The 19,830-nt window shown below is 44.2% G+C and overlaps 1 protein-coding gene across 1 annotated transcript in view; it reads left to right on the forward strand.

Annotated features, from left to right (window-relative positions):
- psmg2 (proteasome (prosome, macropain) assembly chaperone 2) overlaps positions 1–19,830 on the forward strand; it is a 35,887-nt gene that overhangs the window by 7,670 nt on the left and 8,387 nt on the right. The window contains exons 5-6 of the mRNA XM_080195004.1: positions 6,199–6,372; positions 8,396–8,516. Of these exons, the coding sequence (XP_080051130.1) occupies positions 6,199–6,372; positions 8,396–8,516 (295 nt within the window). The remainder of the gene's footprint in view (positions 1–6,198; positions 6,373–8,395; positions 8,517–19,830) is intronic.

Genomic DNA, 19,830 nt, shown 5'->3' on the forward strand with positions numbered 1-19,830 from the left:
ATAATTGCATAAATGTTCAGCACTATTCCCAACTTGTCAGATATTGAACTAGTTCATGCCCACATACAGCAAGGCTTGAGCTGAGAAGTGACAAATAATATTCATGCCACACGAGTACTATACCATGACCATCTCCCAACAAGAGAGAATCCAAGCATCTTCCTTTGGCATTCAATGGCATTACTGTTATATATTAATTTTGATTTTTTAAAGTGGCACTAAGCACTGTATATTCACGTATTTGCCAAAACTGACATGACAGCTTAATGGAGAAGGAAACTGCCAGAGTGAAGAAGCAACCATATAGTGAACATACAAACAACCATATAATGAATGTAAATAAATCTCCATTTTTTTAGCTCTGAGCTTCCTGGCCTAAATTCTCCAATGTTCAACATAAAAAAACTGGCGACAAGCAATTCAAAAGGTGCTTGCTAGCCACCAGAGAGTAGGAAAATTACTGGAAAAGTTGGGAAAAGAAGACTTGGACGAGAGGTTCTTTGTATGTTCTCCGGACATAATTGTCGGAATTTTACCGCCTTGCCTGCTTGAGGCCAATGGAAAATGCCAACCTGCGAGCCTCGTTGGCCCTGATTCTGGGGCGGGCAAGGTGGTAAAATTCCAACCAATGGGCGAGAATGGATATGAGTAATGATTCTCTGCAGAGCAGTTAGAGAGCTGGGTGTGTTTATAAAGAGGCTGAAGCTTGAACTGTTGCCTTGTTTAAAAGAAAAATATTAAGGTAGCTGTTGGAAGTGCATTGCACAGTGTGCATGAGGGGAACCTCCTTTGGTAAGAAAATGGTGAGAGTTTTTGGTGTTGTGGAACCCTTTGATGAAAATGTGAAGTGATGGAGCTCCTATTCTGAGTGTTTTGACTATTTTGTACAGGCAAACAAAATAGTAGGAGATATTAGGGCACCCACACTCCTGAACATGATGGTGGAAACAACGTTTAACCTTCTTTAGAAGTTTAGTGCAAACGAGGAAGCCAGGGACTAAAATATATGAACATATCGAAAATATTTTGGAAACAAGTTTTTCATCAAAGCCTTTGGTAATTGCAGAATGCTTTAGATTATACAAAAGAAATCAAGAGGGGGAGGGAATCAATTTGGCTGTGTTTAAAAAGGCTTGCAGAATATTGTGAGTTTGGTGTGCTGAAAGACACAATTTAAGACAAATTTGTCTGTGGTGAAGCAATATAGAAACGTTTGTTAACCAAGAGTAGCCTTATTCTGAAAAAGGTCATTGAAATTGCTGTTTCGATGGAGCTGGCTCTAAAGCTCAACACCTGAGTTTGTGTATTCAAATACAAAAAATATCAGCTGAATCAACACCTGAGAGTTTTGAAACTTGTATATGTCATCAGTGTGCAAAGCGAGGGCGTTCTGCTATGGAATGCTGTTGTAAGGGCATAGTATACAGAACTTGTGGGGAGAAAAGGGCACATAGAGTGCGCTTGCTGGAAGAAAAAGCAAGTTATAAGTAAAAATAATAAGCCAGAACAAACCAAGGCAGCTTGTAAACAGAATAAAAGAAGTGTTCATGCTATGCAAAAGTGTCAAGAGAAATGAAGCAGCCTACAGTCTGAGGATGAATTATCACTGAATGTGTTAGTCATTGCTGGTGCTATGAATAGATACTGGGTCTCTCCACTGCTGAATGGACAACTAGTAAGGATGGAAGTTAACACTGGGGCAGCAGTGTCGCTGGTTCCAGAGACTACGTATAAGGGAAAACTCAGACATATTCCTTTGAAAGCTTCAAGAATAGTGCTGAAGGTATACATAGGTGAAGTGGCTTCACTGAAGGGCTGCATTGATGTAGCTGTGAAACTTGATGGAGAAACAGCAGATTTGTCTCTACATGTAATTGGGAACAATTGTCCAGCATTGATAGGTTGAATGTGGTTAGAGAAGGTTCAGCTAGACTGGGCCACAGTCAACCTGATGATTAATGGAATATCAGGTCTCACAAAATGTCTAAAGAAAGAATTGTTTTTGATAAAGAACTGTGGAATATGAAAGACATCATTGTTAAATTGGAGGTTACAAAAGGAAGCCAAACAAAATGCTTGAAGGGCAAAGTCAGTACCCTATGCTGACAGGCTGACTTGGGACAACTTGTAAAGACTGGATTCTTGGAACCTGTCAGCATTAGTGAATGGGCCACACCAATAGTACCAGTCATCAAGAAAGATGGAACCATAAGGATTTGCGGTGACTTCAAGTGCACTCAGTATTATATGCAGAACTGTGTCCATTACCCCACATTGATGGCCCATTTGTGTGATTGATGGGAGACCAGCAGTTTAGCAAAATCAACCTAAGCCAGTCTTACAGGTAAACATAAAGTAGAAGGAACTTTTGACAACTGTTGACATAAGCTTGGTCCAGTATCAAAGATTGCTGTTTGGTGTCACATCTTTTGTATTGTTGATCCACTATTGTATCAGATCCTGAGTGGACCAAGTGGGGTCCAGTGCTATTCGGTTGACATCCTAGTTCCTGGAAGGGACAGAGAGGAACATCTTTGGAATTTGGATCCCACTCTCCAGAGCTAGGAAGACTGGACTGAGGGTCCGCAAGGACAAGTGTGAGTTCTTCCAGTCGCCTGTTGATCATGTCGGGCATGTGATTGACACCATGGGCATACACAAATCTTCTTCGAAAGTTAAGGCTATCACAGAGGCTCCTGGAGCTCAGAATATTAACCAGTTGTGATCCTTCCTTGGACGGTTGAACTACTATGAAAGACTTGTTCCGAATTTGGCAACCATTTTAAAACCATGGCATAACCTCTTATTACTGGAACAAGAAGTGGAACTGGTCAGATCAATGCAATAATGCTTCCGTGCAAACCAAAGTAACATTCCTAAAATCTGAAGTTCTCTCACATTTTGATCCTACCCTTCCCTATAATTAGCATGTGATGCATCCCCTTATGGTGTTGGAGCAGTGGTATCTCATATCAGGGTGAAGAAAGACCCCATTGCTTTTCTATTTTGATCATTGAGCAAGGCTGAAAGTAACTACCCGCACATTGAAAGGGAAGCGTTAAAGATTATCTTTGGAGTAAAAACAAATTCCATCAATTCCTGCACTAAAGAAAGTCTGCACTGTTGATGGACCATTGTCCATTCACTACTATTTTTGGACCACACACAGGAATTCTATCACTGGCAACTAGTAGAATGCAGAAATGACCATTGCTATTGTCTGCACATACTTACAGCATCATAAGAATGTAAGAAATAGGAGCAGGAGTAGGCCATCTAGCCCTTTGAGCCTGCCCCGCCATTCAATAAGATCAAGTATTGACAATCAAGCCAACACTAATGTGGATAGACTGCTAAGATTACCACTACCAAATAGCTCGTCAAACTACTCAAGTGGTAATACCTTTTACTTTGAACAGATAGGCAGTACACCAGTCACTTCTGGACATTGAGAAAATACAATTGGAGCGATCCGGTACATTCAGAAGTGGTGGACATGTTATTATGAGAGAAGAACTCCAAATACCTGACTTGAAACTATGCTCCTCTAGAAGACTGAGCTGCCAGTACAGTCAGGATGTCGTCTTTGGGGGCTCAGACTGATCGTTTTGCCACTATTGAGAATATAGGTGTTAGAGAAGTTACACAATAGCCATTGCAGAGTTGTAGGCATGAAGGAAACAGCCAGGAATTACTTCTGGCTTGGATGTGCAAAGTGAAGGGAAAGCTGCAATGTGTGAAGGTAAGTAACCTGCCACCCTTAGCACCACCACATCCATGCAAATGGCCAGAAGAGGCTTGGCAGTAAGTGCATGTAGACTTTGCAGGACCTTTTGAAGGAGAGATGTTTGTACTAGTGGTTAATGCTCATTCAAAGTAGCCAGAAGTCACGATAATGAAATCTACCTAATCGGAGAAGGCTGTCAAGAAACTAGGAGAAGCCTTGAGCAGATTTGGATTCTCTGAATAATTGGTAAGTGATGATAGACTTCAATTGTCTCCCAACAATTCTGAAGTTTCTTAAAAGGGAATGGTATTCAACATATTAGATTTGTACCGTGCCATCCTGCTGCGAATGTCTGTTTAAACTATGAAACATACATTGAGAGTACCCAGGGAACAAGGTTTGACCAATTCTTACTCATGTATAAGAATAGCACTCATTCTACAAACAAAACCTCCCCTGTGTTATCAATGATGATGAGACAATTGCATTCGGCATTCAACTTGTTGAAACCTTAAAGCAAAATAAATCTCACAACAAGGACTGATAAAATGGCAGAAAAGGAAAACATTGTGTCTTCCACCAAGGACATGGAGTTTTGGCTAGGAATTAGTCCACAGGAGAGAAATGAGTTCCTGTCATGATCCTTGCACAGTTTGGAAGTGTCTTGTATATTTCCAGACTCGAGATGATGTCATCTGGAAGTTGGTATGCAGACCAGCAAACCAGGTGGGGAGATCCTTCGGGAAGTGGAACTGGCTGAAAATCCAGGTTGAACTGTGTGAAATCCTGACACCAACAGACACTACTGAGGAAAGAAACACCTCATACAGAGTCAACCTCTGGTTACAATGTCAACGCCAGACAAACCAAACACTGATGACATTCATGCAAAGATGAAAATGCCAGAGATTGCAACCAGTGAACAGGAGAAATCAGAGATTTGCTGCCAACCATTCCAGGAACAGCAACCTTATTGATTATTTTTCATGTTGCACTTGTTTGAATTTGTTAGAGGCAATTTCATAGAATCCCTACAGTGCAGGAGGCCACTCAGCCCATCAAGCTTACAACATTCCCACCTGGGCCCTATCCCAATAATCCCATGTAGTTACCTGCTAATCCCTCTGATACTAAGGGACAGTTTAGCATGGCCAATCAACCTAACCCCCACACACCTTTTGGATTGTGGGAGGAAACCAGAGCACCTGGAAGAAACCCACGCAGACATGAGGAGGAAGTGACCCAAGGCTGGAATTGAACTGGGTTCCTGGTGCTGTGAGGAAGTAGTGTTAACCACTGTGCCACCATGCTGCCCCAACTTATGGGGGAGGAAATGTCACTATTAATATTGATTCTTAGCAGCTGCACTAACCACTGCTTTAATATTCAAATATTCACCAGAAATGATGTTACAGGTCACAAGCGCAGGAAACTGCCAGAGAGAAGAAGCAGCTGTGTAGTGAACAGCACCCTGTAAATAAAGCTCTGTTATTGTTAATCCTCTGTACTTCCTAGTGACAATTCTCCAATATACAACAGCTACCATCACTATCAACACGCTGCCATTGACCAGAAACTGAACTGAACCAGCCATATGAATACTGTAGCTACAAGAGCTACAGGATTCCTATCAGTGGATAGGAATCCTGCAATGACTAACACTTCTCCTGGCTCCCTAAAGTCTGTCCATCATCTTCAAGGCCACATATTAGGAATGTGATGGAATACTTACCTAGATGAGTGCAGTTCCATCAATGTTTGAGAAACTGGGCATTATCCAGGACAAAGCAACCCGCTTCATTGGCATCCCATCCATCACCCAAACATTCACTGCCTTCACCATTGGTGCAGTAGTGTGTACCATTTACAAGATGCACTGCAGCAATTCACCAAGGCTCCTTTAGCAGCAGCTTCCAAACCAGCAATCTCTCGCCTAGAAGGATAAGGGCAGCAGATGCATGGGAACAATGCCACCTGCAAGTTCCCCTCCAAATCACTCACCATCCTTGCTGTTGCTGGGTGAAAATCCTGGAAGTCTCTCCTAACAGCACTGTGGGTCTCCCTACACCCCAGGGACTGCAGCAGCTCCCCCACCACCTTATTGGGTAGTTAGAGATGGGCATTAAATTCTGGCCTAGCTGGTGATGCCCATGTCACATGAAATATTTTTTTAAAACCTTGCATATTAATTTATTCACAAATTTTGATTCCCCTCAGATTGAGGGTGGGGAGTGTTTTTAAACTGGAGTCCTTTCTGATTGTGGGTACACAAAGTTAAGTGGTCCTCGTTCCCGGTGGTTAGGTAGTGGGAGGGACATTTCTGTTTAACTGCCTGATCCAGTATTGTATAACATTCGGGAATGGGTGTGCAATTAAATTATTTGTTTGATTGCGATAGGAAAATCAACATCTAAATGTCAATTCACCTGATTGAAGCCTGAGAGTTTAGAAACTATATTCCTTTTTCACAGCACACCTCTGCGATATTTGGCAACACCAGCTCTTCAGAACCTTGTAGGAGACAAGTTCCACACCCTCAAATGGAAAGAACTCGAGCGAGTAGCGGCCTATCCTGGGATCAGCGAGGAGGAACAGGAGATCTATATCCCGGGAGGCGGCATTACAAAATCACTCTATAGTGACAGGTAGGAATATTGTTGTATCTGGTGATACTGTCAGACTGAGAATGAAGCTTTGCTATGTACCTTTTCAGGGAACAGTGTGACACAGGGCACACTGAGGTCTCAGATCCCCTGTACCAATAGAATGGGGGGAACAGAATATAACTGAAATTCAGATGGAATAGAATCCCGGCAATGCAGAAGGAGGCCATTTGGCCCATTGAGGCTGCACCAGCAACAATCCTGCCCAGGCCCTATCGCTGCAAACCCACATATTCACCCTCCTCATTCCCTGACACTAAAGGGCAATTTAACATGGTCAATCAACCTAACCCGCATATCTTTCAGTCTGTGGGAAGAAACTGGAGCATCTGGAGGAAACCCATGCAGACACAGAGAGAATGCAAACTCATCACAGACAATGATCCAAAGCCAGAATCGAACCTGGGTCCCTGGTGCTGTAAGGCAGCAGTGCTAACCACTGTGCTACTGTCAGTTCCAAACACACTGGCTGGTCATTTTGGTTTTCACCACAACATGTCCAAGGCTGAAGCAAATTAGGTTGTCAATAAGAATATAAGGAGCAATGTTGTAACTGAAGCTTTGCAGTACATTATTCTGCATTCTTGGGTGCTGTAAACTCAGGAACCCACAGGGTCTTCTAGCTGGCCGAGTTATTCTGGAGCATTGCTGGATTTATATAGCACTTTAATGTAGAAAAGCAATGTTTGAAGAAGTGGAAGCTTTGCTAGGAGGGTGATCAAAAGCTTGGATGAAGTGATGTGTTCTCACAAGGTTTGCAAAGGTGAGGAAGGAAAAGTGGTGACTTAATGGCATTTGTTGAGAAATTGCCAAAGAATTGAGCAAGGATTGAAAGCTTTCCTGCAAAGATAGAACGGGGAGAGTGTGAATAATGGTAGACACAAGGCAGTCAAGAGGACATGGAGGCTACAAAAAATTGGGTGGATTTATAGACCAGGTCCAGCAGCCAATAGCAGTCAGAAAGTATGAGTGAATGGGACTCTGCAGAACAAGAGGCTTTTGATGATTTGACTTGATTGAAGGGTAGAGGTGGAGCTGCCAAAGAGGATAATTCCAAAGTCCAGGAGTGACCAGAATGGGTAAAGCTTTGAGTGGATAAGGTAAGGACCGAGAGGAACTATGTGATGGCTTGGAAGCAAGTAGTCTTGTACAGGGTCTATAGCACAGGGTCTGAAGCTTAGTTTTGGATTGAATAAGGCAGAGGTTAGGGAAGAGGGTGGGTGGGAAGGAAAGCGTTTTTGGTGGGAGTAAGAACAATGGCATTGCTCTTGACAATATGTAAGACATTTTGGTTCATCTATAGTTAAATCTCTCAGCAATTCTTACCAAACTAAGACTGGAAAAAAGGCTGCTGGAAGATGGGTGCCTAGTTTGGGCATGTGGGTTACAGTCAAAAGCTCAAAACATTCACTTTCTCCTCTTTTGTTCAGAAAAAGTCCTATTTAAATCTCGTTTGGTGTGGGTAACTTCCTTTCTTCATTTGCTGCACAGGTTAGGTGATCTGTGTATTGAGCAGCTGGCTGCTGGATCTACAAGTGTCGGATTTCCCAGCAATTAGATCTATGTAGTTCAAATCTCTGATGTAGAGATGCCGGCATTGGACTGGGGTAAACACAGTGAGAGGTCTCGCAACATCAGGTTAGAGTCCAACCAGTTTATTTGATAATATCAAATAATATCACTATCAAATAAACTGGTTGGACTCTAACCCGGTGTTGTGAGACCTCTTAGTGTGTTCAAATCTCTGCCATTGATTACTGGTTGGGATCGCCTGCTGCTCTCAGCTGGGTCACAAGAGGGGGCTCTTTGTCATAAAACTACCCGAGCAAACACATCTCAGAAAATACTGGAGCTCTGAGGAGTCTCTGGTCATGGCCTGTTGAACACAGCAATAATGAGAGCCCAAAGCAATAAATTATATTTGTATTGCTAGCTCTTAATTTTATAATGACAAATATTGATGTATTTCTATGCGTGCTAACTGTTCTTGTTTTGTCTTGTGTAGTTGCACTGAAGAAATCCCTTTGGCAGTGCTCCTGATTTTCTGTTCCGAAGGGGATAATATCCCTGATGCGTTCAACCTTCTGAGCTTCCTGAATGAATGGATGGAGTTAATAGAAAAACCAGTAAGCTATGCCACTTATCTTCGTGTATTTATTTAATTGGGGGGGGTGTAAGATTAGTAAGTTTGCGGGTGATGCAAAGATTGGGCGGGTGGTTAACATTGAGGCGGAGTTTCTTGCACTACAAGAAGATATAAATGGAATGGTCAAATGGACAGATAAGTAGCAGATGGAATCTAACCTTAAAGTCAAGTGATACACTTTGGAAGGAATAATTTGTCAAGAAAGTATTCAGTGAATGATAGGACAATAGGGAGGTGTGTGGAACAAAGGGACCTTGGCATATTTGGCCATATAACTCTGAAAGCAGTGGGGCATGTTAGTAGGGTGATGAAAAAAGCATATGGGACACTTGCATTTATCATAAGAACATAAGAAATAGGAGCAGGAGTAGGCCATCTAGCCCTTCGAGCCTGTCCCGCCATTCAATAAGATCATGGCTGATCTGTCGTAACTCAGTGCCACATTCCCGCCCTCTCCCCATAACCCTTAATCCCCTCGCTTATCAAAAACCCATCAACCTGCGACTTAAAAATATTTAGCAAGGCAGCCTCCACCACCTCAACGGGCAGAGAATTCCAGAGATTCGCCACCCTTTGAGTGAAGAAGTTTCTCCTCAACTCCGTTCTAAACCGCCCCCCCTTTATCTTGAGGCTGTGCCCCCTAGTCCTACTGTCCTTTCTGAGCGGGAAGAGTCTCTCCACCTCTATCCTATCCATCCCATTCATCATCTTGTACGTCTCAATGAGATCTCCCCTCATTCTTCTAAACTCTAATGAGTACAAGCCTAGTTTATTCAGCCTCTCCTCATAGCTCAACCCCTCAACTCCGGTATCAGCCTAGTAAACCTCCTCTGCACTCCCTCCAAGGCCAAAATATCCTTGCGTAAGTACGGCGCCCAAAACTGCACACAGTACTCCAGCTGCGGCCTCACCAATGCCCTATACAGCCACAGCAAGACCTCCCTACTTTTTATATTCAATCCCCCTCGCTATGAAGGCCAGCATCCCATTCGCCTTCCTGACCACCTGCTGCACCTGCAGGCTGGGTTTTTGCGACTCATGCACAAGGACCCCGAGGTCCCTCTGCACCGTCGCCTGCTGCAGTTTTTCGCCACATAAGAAATAGTCCTTCCTACCATTATTCCTACCAAAGTGGACCACCTCGCACTTGCCAACATTAAATTCCATTTGCCATTTCCTGGCCCATTCGCCCAGCCTATCTAGATCCTTCTGCAGACTCTCCACACCCTCCGCGCAATTTGCCGTTCCACCAATCTTGGTGTCATCAGCAAATTTCGGCACCATACACTCGGTTCCCTCCTCCAGATCATCTATATAAATGGTTAATAGCTGAGGCCCCAGCACCAACCCCTGGGGCACTCCACTAGTTACCAACCGCCAATCCGAATAGCACCCATTAACCCCCACTCTCTGCCTCCTATTTGACAACCAATCCTCTATCCACGCTAACACCCTACCCCCAACTCCATGCCCCCTTACCTTCTGCAATAACCTCTTGTGAGGTACCTTGTCAAATGCCTTCTGAAAATCAAGAAAGACCACATCCACTGGCTCTCCTCTATCCACCGCCCTAGACACATCCTCATAGAACTCCAATAAATTTGTCAGACACGACTTCCCCTTAACGAAACCGTGCTGCGTCTGCTCTATCAAGCAATTCCCCTCAAGATGCCTCGCTATTTCCTCCTTGATGACGGATTCTAACATTTTACCTACATTAAAACAGATGTTAAACTAACCGGCCTATAATTCCCTGCCTTTTGCCTGGCACCCTTCTTAAACAACGGCGTAAGATTAGCCGCTTTCCAATCTTCCGGCACTTCCCCGGAATCCAGCGATGTCTGGAAAATAACCACCAAGGCATCCACTATCACCTCCGCCATTTCTTTCAGAACCCTCGGATGCATTCCATCCGGTCCTGGGGACTTGTCCACAATCAGTCCCTCCAGTCTGTCGAGCACCGCCTTTCTAGTAACAACAATCTCATTGATACCCTCCAGTCCTACCACCTTTCCATCGCTAACACCCGGCAAATTATTCACGTCTTCCTCCGTGAAGACCGAAACAAAGAAGTTATTCAAGACCTCAGCCATTTCCCCATCCCCTACCACTAAGCCCTCCTCTCATCCTCTAAGGGTCCAACGTTCACCCTAGCCAGTCTCTTCCTTTTTATATATTTATAAAAAACTCTTGCTATCCTTTTTTATATTAAGAGCTAGCCCAGCTTCATAGTTTCTCCTACCCTTCTTTATCAACTTTTTTGTCAATCTTTGTTGACATTTAAACCCCTCCCAATCCTCTTCTCGCCCACTACTCTTAGCTACTCTAAACGCCTCCGCTTTTAATTTAACACTTTCCTTCACCTCCTTCGTTATCCACAGCTTATTACCTCTCCTCCTACGGTCCTTCTTAACCATCGGAATAAATTTCTGCTGAGCACCAAGAAAGATCTCCTTAAAGATCCTCCACTGCTCCTCAGCAGACCTACCTTCCAATGCGCTCCCCCAGTCAACATTCGCCAATTCTTCTCTCATCCTACCGTACTCCCCTCTGTTCAAACAAAGGACACAAGTCCGGGAACCCACTTTCTCCTCCTCCATCTGCACCAGAAACTCCACCATACAATGATCACTCTCCCCAAGAGGATCCTTCACCACAAGGTCCCTAATTCTACCTGCCTCATTACATAACACCAGATCCAAGATAGCTCGCTCCCTCATTGGCTCCAACACACACTGTTCCAGGAAACTAACCCGGCAGCATTCCAAGAACTCTTCCTCAAGCCCACCGCGTCCAACATGGGTCGACCAATCAATATGCAGATTGAAATCTCCCATAATTACGGCCGTTCCATTCCTGCACGCCGCATTTATTTGCGCGTTAACAGTCCGCCCCACCTCCAGATCATTATTCAGGGGCCTATAGACTGACACCCACCAGCGTCTTCCTCCCTTTGCTGTTCCTAATCTCCACCCACAACGATTCCACTTTCTGCTCTTTGGTTCCTATATCATCCACCCTGATGCTATCGTTAATCAGCAGAGCTATGCCCCCCCTTTTTCCTCCCGCCTATCCTTCCTAAACACTTGATACCCCTGGACATTCAGCTCCCAGTCCCTGTCACCTTGCAGCCACGTCTCTGTAATGGCCACCAGATCATATCCATTTGTGCCGATCTGCGCCACCAGCTCATCCACTTCAGTCGAGGCATAGATTACAAAAGCAGGAAAATCATGTTGGAGTTCTGCAGAACTTTGTTGAGGCCACAGCTAGAGTACTGTGTACAGTTGTGGTCACCACAAGGGGAAGTCGTGTTTGACAAATTTATTGGATTTCTATAAGGATGTGACTAGTGCGGTAGACAGAGGGGAACCGGTGGATGTGGTGTTTCTCGATTTTCAAAAGGCGTTTGATAAGGTGCCTCATAAAAGGTTGCTTCAGAAGGTTAGGGTGCATGGAGTTGGGGGTAAGGTGTTAGCGTGGATAGAGGATTGGTTGTCTAATAGGAGGCAGAGAGTTGGTATCAATGGATACTATTCTGATTGGTGGTTGGTGACTAGTGGAGTGCTGCAGGGATCGGTGCTGGGGCCTCAGCTATTTACCATTTATGTAGATGATCCGGAGGAGGGGGCTGAGTGTAGGGTAACGAAATTTGCTGATGACACAAAGATGAGTGGAAAAGCATATTGTGCGGAGGGTGTGGAAAGTCTGCAGAGGGATCTGGATAGGCTGAGTGAGTGGGCGAGGACCTGGCAGATGGAGTACAATGTTAGCAAGTGTAAGGTTATCCACTTTGGCAGGAATAATGGTAGGAGGGATTACTATTTAAAGGGCGAAAAGCTGCAGCATGCTACGGTGCAGAGGGACCTGGGGGTCCTTGTGCATGAGTCGCAAAAACCCAGTCTGCAGGTGATCAAGAAGGCAAATGGAATGCTGGCCTTTATAGCGAGGGGGATAGAATATAAAAGCAGGGAGGTCTTGCTGCAACTGTACAGGGTACTGGTGAGGCCGCAGCTAGAGTACTGTGTGCAGTTTTTGGTCGCCACACTTGCGCAAGGATATTTTGGCCTTGAAGGGAGTGCAGAGGAGGTTCACTAGGCTGATACTGGAGATGAGGGGGTTGGACTATGAAGAGAGACTAAATAGACTGGGTCTGTACTTGCTGGAGTTTAGAAGGATGAGGGGGGATCTTATAGAGACGTATAAGATAGTGAGAGGGATGGATAGGGTAGAGATAGAGAGATTCTTCCCACTCAGAAAGGACAGCAGGACTAGAGGGCACAGCCTCAAGGGGGGGACAGTTTAGAACGGAGTTAAGGAGGAACTTCTTCACTCAAAGGGTGGTGAAACTCTGGAATTCTCTGCCCATTGAAGTGGTGGAGGCTGCCTCACTGAATATATTTAAGTCATGGGTAGATAAGTTTTTGACAGACAAGGGAATTAAGGGTTATGGGGAGAAAGCGGGAAAGTGGATCTGATCCACTTCAGGTCAGCCATGATCTTATTGAATGGCGGGGCAGGCTCGAGGGGCTAGATGGCCTACTCCTGCTCCTATTTCTTATTTTTTTATGTTCACGTTATCAGAAGGATGTGATTGCACTGGAGGGGCTGCAGAGGAGATTCACCAGGATGCTGCCTGCGATGGAACATTTAAGTTATAAAGAGAGGTTGCGGTTGTTTTCTCTGGAACAGAGAAGACTGAGGGCGACCTGATTGAGGTGCTCAAGATTGAGATACTTGGACAGAGTGGATAAAGAGCAGCTGTTCCTCTTACTTAAAGGATCAGTCACAGGGGGACATAGGTTCAAGATGAGGGGCAGGAGGTTTAGGGAGGATGTGAGGAAAATCTTTTTATCCAGAGGGTGGTGATGGTCTGGAATGTGCTGTCTTGGTGGGTAGTGGAAGTGGGATGCCTCACATCCTTTAAAAAGTACTTGGATGAGCACATGGCACATCACAACATTTTAGCTACTAGAGGTTGGAGTTGTTGTCCTTAAAGCAAATTTGAAGATTGAAGGGAGATCTGATAGAGGTGTACTAGACAATGACAGCTTTAGATGAGCTAGATAAGGAAAAACTGTTCCCATTTGTTGACTGTACAAGGACTAAAGGGATACAGATTAAAGATCTAAGGCAAGAGGGTCAGGCAATGTGAAGAAGAGCTTTTTGACACAGTGAGTGGTGATGAGCTGAAACGTGGTGATGAGCTGAAACTTGGTGCCCACAAGGGTGGAAAAAGTGGAAGCAATGATTTCAGAAGGAAATTGGTTGGGCATTTGAAGGAAATAAACTTGCAGGACTATGGGCTATGGGCCAAGTACTGGTAAACAGGATTAGGTGGGAGTTGGGAGTTCAGGTGTTTTAATGGTTGGTGCAGACTCGATGGACCGAACGGCCTATTCTGCACTGTAGTATTCTACGATGTGAGCACCAAGATTATGTGAACATTAGTTTGATTGTTGTTTCGCTTTCTCTATTAAGTATCAAATTAGTCCAATTGCATAATTTAAATACTGCAAGCCAAAGGTTTGCAGAGAAGAAACAGCGAGTTTGTGACAAGCACTGTTATTAATGCTCCAGGGAAGAACAAATACATTGTCGTTTGCCAACCTCCGGAGCGGTTTGATTTATGTCACTTCGCTGCTTTGCACAGTCTTGACCTTAACCTCCCTGTTATTTTTAAGAACTTGCTGAATTTGCACATTGGTTGCAGAAAGCACACAATTTACACACTATTAATGAAATGTCAATCCATCTCTCTCTCGGTCATTTACAGTGCAGGTGGAGGCCATTTGGCACATGAAATGTGTACGCTCGCTCTCTCCAGAACTATCCAGTCGGTCCCATTTCTCAGCCCGTTCCCCATAGTCCTGCAAGTTTATTTTCTTTAAATGCCCAACCAATTTCCTTCTGAAATCATTGTTTCCACTTTTTCCACCTTGTGGGCACCAAGTTTCAGCTCATCACCACACTGTGTCAAAGCTCTTCTTCACATTGCCTGACCCTTTTGCCTAAGATCTTTAATCTGTGTCCCTTACAGACAACAAACGGGAATAGTTTTTCCTTACCTAGCTCATTTAAAGCTGTCGTTGTCTTGTACACCTCTATCAGATCTCCTTTCAATCTCCTTTGCTTTAAGGAGAACAACTCCAGCCTCTTGTAGCTAAAATCCCCCATCCCTGGAATCATTCGGGTGAATCTCCTCTGCACCCTCAAGAACATCCTTTCCAATATGTGGATGAAGTTTTCTAGTTGGGTCCTGAACAGAGCTTTATAGATGTTCAGCATTACTACCCCTGCTTTTCCCAAACAGCAGTGGAAGCAGTTTCATTGAATATTTTAAGGCTGGGAGCTAGATTGACTATCCTGTTAATCAAGAGTCTGAGGGTATATGTGGATAGGCAGGAAATTAGGGCTGAAGCCCACCACAGTAAGATCAACCACAACCTTATCAAATAGCAGAGCAAGCTTGAAGGGCTGAATGGCCTACTCATGCCCCTAATCATATATTCATATACTCATTATTACTAAATCTAGTCAATTATAATCCCTTCTGCCACATTGATTTCTGTCACTATATCATTCATCAAACTCCTCTCCTTCATTCCTTGTGGGTTTTGGGTTGTAGTTACTGCTTTGGATTCCTTTGGTCTTTCTCCACAAATCTGTAACTCTTTGTAGCCATGTTTTCTCAACACTTTTTCAGCTGTCTCTTTTATACCACTTTGGGCATCTTGCCTCAGTCATATTCAAAGCAATGGGAATTATCTGAAGTGTATTGTGATACAAAATGTAATTGGGGTTACCTGACTGTATTTGATCCAAACATTCTGGACGTTTTTGTCATTTTAATTTGGGTGGGGTTCTTTTAGTGCTATTTTTATCATTATTGTAACATCATGATTTACTTCCTTATTCTTTTAGAATATCTCCTTTCATTTTGCTGATTCCAATGTGGACAGCACAGACAATATCACCACTTGGAGCGATTGGTCTCATACAATCTTGTAGCAAGTTCTAAATTTACCCATTCTGGGCTTTCCTGTTATCAGTGTGCTCACTGTAACTGGGGTATTGTGTGCTTGTTAATGTTCCTGGGTCAGTCAAAGCTGTTCTTTACACAAATGTCTTCCTTCTTTCACCTCATCCTGTTCCCCTTTTTACTGAAAAAGGACGTACAAAGTACAGTTCCTTGGAATATTTTTTCAACTGTTACCCATGTGCAGGTGACCATTGAAGAACATCAGTCTATTTCATGGGTCACACATCTGCACCACATAATTTGCTGAGGCGGTCTTCATTACATCCTTCTTTTCCTTTCTCTTCCTGAAAAAAAATCCCAGTAAGTGTACTGATGTTTTTGTAGGTCCAAGGCAGAGACAGTGGCGTAGTGGTAAAGTCACTGAACTAGTAATGCAGAGGAAAGCTAATGTTCTGGGGACACTAGTTTGAATCTCAACACTGTAGCTAGTGGAATTTTAAAAGTGATCTGATTTTCTGAAATATCCACTTCTTGATAAAGCAGCGTGGAGTTTGGGAAGAGACAGTGTGAGGGCCCATAAAGCAGTGCAGAATTTAGAACGATGGGTCCCCTAAAACAGTACAGAGTTTGGAGAAAACGAGAGAGAGCTTATAGATAAAATCTAAAAGTGAAGTTGCAGCATCCTATAAATTGGTTAGTAAGAATAGGCCTTTCCAGACATGGCACAGAGGAGAGGATTGATGAATAATAGGTGAATTATGTCAGTGCAGTTGACCATGGAATGTGCATCCTGTGGGATGTGGGAAGTTGTGCAGGCACAAAGTGCCCGTCAATGACTACAGCTGCAGGAAGTTTCAGCAGCTGCAAAAACCATGTTGTGGCACTCAAGTTGCAACTGGATTAACTGCGGTGCATCTGCTGGGTTACAAGAAGCATATACAGGCAGAGAGAGAATGGATGACATCCAGAGCATCTAAGAGAAACAGATGGAATGCAGGAATCCCCTGAGGCTAACTCGCTTTCTAACCACTTTTCCATTTTGGATACTGATAAGCAGGATGGTTCCTCAGACGACTGTAACAAGAGCCAAGTTTGTGGCACCATGGGTGGCTCCACTGCACACAGTGGGGGGAAGAAAAAGAGTGGAAGTGATCCGGTGATAGGGGATTCCATAGTTAAGGGAGCAGACAGGCGTTTCTGTGGCTACGGCTGTGATTCCAGGATGGTATGTTGCCTCCCTGGAGCCATAGTCAAAAATGTCACAGAGCGGCTGCAGGACATTCTTTTGGGAGAGGTGATGGTCCACATTAAGACCAATGACATAGCATCTCAGAGCTCTGTTATCTCTCACCACTTAGATTTTAAAAATATTTTTCCCGCTAAAACGAACCATTTCACATTTTCCCACATTATGTCCTATATTTGCCAAATCGCTGCCAACTCACTTAACCTATCTGTATATCCCTTTGTAGCCTCCTTATGTCCTCAGTACAACTTCATTTCCTATCTGTTTTTGTGTCATCAGCCAATTTAATAACCATACGTTTGATTCCTTTGTCCAAATCAGTTATATAAATTGTAAAAAGTTAAGGCCCCAACCCTGATCCCTGTGGCACACCACTCATTATATCTTGCAACCAAAAAATGACCCATTTATGCCTCCTCTAACATGGGTGGCACAGTGGTTAGCACTGCTGCCTCATAGCGCCAGGGACCCAGGCTCGATTCCAGGCTTGAGTCACTGTCTGTGTGGAGTTTGCACGTTCTCCCCGTGTCTGCATGGGTTTCCTCCTCCCACAGTCTGAAAGGCGTGCTGGTTAGGTGCATTGGCCATGCTAAATGCTCCTTCAGTGTACCCGAACAGGCACCAGAGTGTGGCAACTATGGGATTTTCACAATAACTTCATTGAAGTGTGAATGCAAGCCTACTTGTGACACTAATAAATAAACTTTTCACTTTAACGGGAAACAATCAATCTACCCCCTACACTGTGAGTTTTTATTTTCCGCAATAATCTTTTGATGTACCACCTTATCAAATGCCTTCTGGAAATCTAAGTACATTCACCTGTTCCTCATTATACACAGCACATGTTACTACTTCAAAAAATTGAAATAAATGGGTTAAACAAGATTCCCCTTTCAAAACCATATTGATTCTGCCTGATTACCAGTCCTGTGTGGCTTCTAAGCTTTTCCCTATGACAGAAATTAAGCTAACAGATAGCTAGATGGCTAGCAGATAGGAGACAGAGGGTGGTGGTTGATGGTAAATATTCGTCAAGAGAGGTGATTGCAGAGCCACTGGCTCTGATCTTCAGGTCGTCGTTGGTCTCTGGTATAGTACCGGATGATTGGAGGACAGCGAATGTTGTCCCATTGTTTAAGAAGGGGAGCAGAGACTTCCCTGGGAATTATAGACCAGTGAGTCTTACTTCTGTAGTGGGCAAGGTTTTAGAAAGAATTATTAGGGATAGGATTTATAGTTATTTGGAGAGTAATGAATTGATTAGAGATAGTCAGCATGGTTTTGTAGCGGGAAGGTCGTGCCTTACTAACCTTATTGAGTTCTTTGAGAAGGTGACCAAAGAGGTGGATAGGGGTAAGGCAGTAGATGTGGTATATATGGATTTTAGTAAGGCGTTTGATAAGGTTCACCATGGTATGCTTCTGCAGAAAATGCAGATGTATGGGATTGGTGGTAATTTAGGTACTTGGATCAGGAATTGGTTAGCAGATAGGAGACAGAGGGTGGTGGTTGATGGTAATTATTCATCATGGAGTTCGGTTACGAGTGGTGTGCCTCAGGGATCTGTTTTGGGGCCACTGCTGTTCGTAATCTTTATTAATGATCTGGATGAGGGTATAGTTGGGTGGATTAGTAAGTTTGCTGATGACACCAAAGTCGGAGGTGTGGTAGATTGTGAGGAAGGGTGTCGAAGTTTGCAGGGTGACTTGGACAGGTTGCAGAGCTGGGCCGCGAGGTGGCGGATGGAGTTTAATGCGGAGAAGTGTGAGGTAATCCATTTCGGTAGGAATAACAGATGTGTTGAGTATAGGGCTAACGGGAGGACTTTGAATAGAGTGGAGGAGCAGAGGGATCTAGGTGTATGTGTACATAGATCCCTGAAAGTTGGGAATCAAGTAGATAAGGTTGTTAAGAAGGCATACGGTGTCTTGGCGTTTATTGGTAGGGGGATTGAATTTAGGAGTCGCAGCGTCATGTTGCAACTGTACACAACTCTGGTGCGGCCGCACTTGGAGTACTGTGTGCAGTTTTGGTCCCCACATTACAGGAAGGATGTGGAGGCTTTGGAGAGGGTGCAGAGGAGGTTTACCAGGATGTTGCCTGGTATGCAGGGGAGGTCCTATGAGGAGAGACTGAGGGATTTGGGGTTGTTTTCACTGGAAAGAAGGCGGCTAAGAGGGGATCTTATAGAAACATATAAGATGATTAGAGGTTTAGATAGGGTGGATGGTGATAGCCTGTTTCCTCGGATGGAGAAATCTAGCACGAGGGGGCATGGCTTTAAATTAAGGGGGGGTAGTTATAGGACGGATGTCAGGGGCAGGTTCTTTACCCAGAGGGTGGTGAGGGACTGGAATGCCCTGCCTGCTGCAGTTGTAAATGCGCCTAGTTTGGGGGCGTTTAAGAGATTGGTGGATAGGTTTATGGACGAAAAAGGAGTGGTTTAGATTAGTGGGTCAATGTTTTTTTTTTAAAAATAAGACTGGTCGGCGCAACATTGTGGGCCGAAGGGCCTGTTCCGCGCTGTAATGTTCTATGTTCTATGTTCTATGGAGTCCAGTTACGAGTGGTGTGCCTCAGGGATCTGTTTTGGGGCCACTGCTGTTTGTAATTTTTATAAATGATCTGGATGAGGGTATAGTTGGGTGGATTAGTAAATTTGCTGATGACACCAAAGTCGGAGGTGTAGTAGATTGTGAGGAAGGGTGTCATAGTTTGCAGGGAGACTTAGACAGGTTGCAGAGCTGGGCCGAGAGGTGGCGGATGGAGTTTAATGCGGAGAAGTGTGAGGTAATTCACTTTGGTAGGAATAACAGATGTGTCGAGTATAGGGCTAACGGGAGGACTCTGAATGGTGTGGATGAACAGAGGGATCTAGGTGTATGTGTACATAGATCCCTGAAAGTTGGGAATCAAGTAGATAAGGTTGTTAAGAAGGCATACGGTGTCTTGGCGTTTATTGGTAGGGGGATTGAATTTAGGAGTCACAGCGTCATGTTGCAACTGTACACAACTCTGGTGCGTCCGCACTTGGAGTATTGTGTGCAGTTCTGGTCCCCACAT

The sequence above is a fragment of the Carcharhinus amblyrhynchos genome, chromosome 8, assembly GCF_965287045.1.
Source record: "Carcharhinus amblyrhynchos chromosome 8, sCarAmb.v2.hapA, whole genome shotgun sequence".
NCBI lineage: Eukaryota > Metazoa > Chordata > Chondrichthyes > Carcharhiniformes > Carcharhinidae > Carcharhinus > Carcharhinus amblyrhynchos.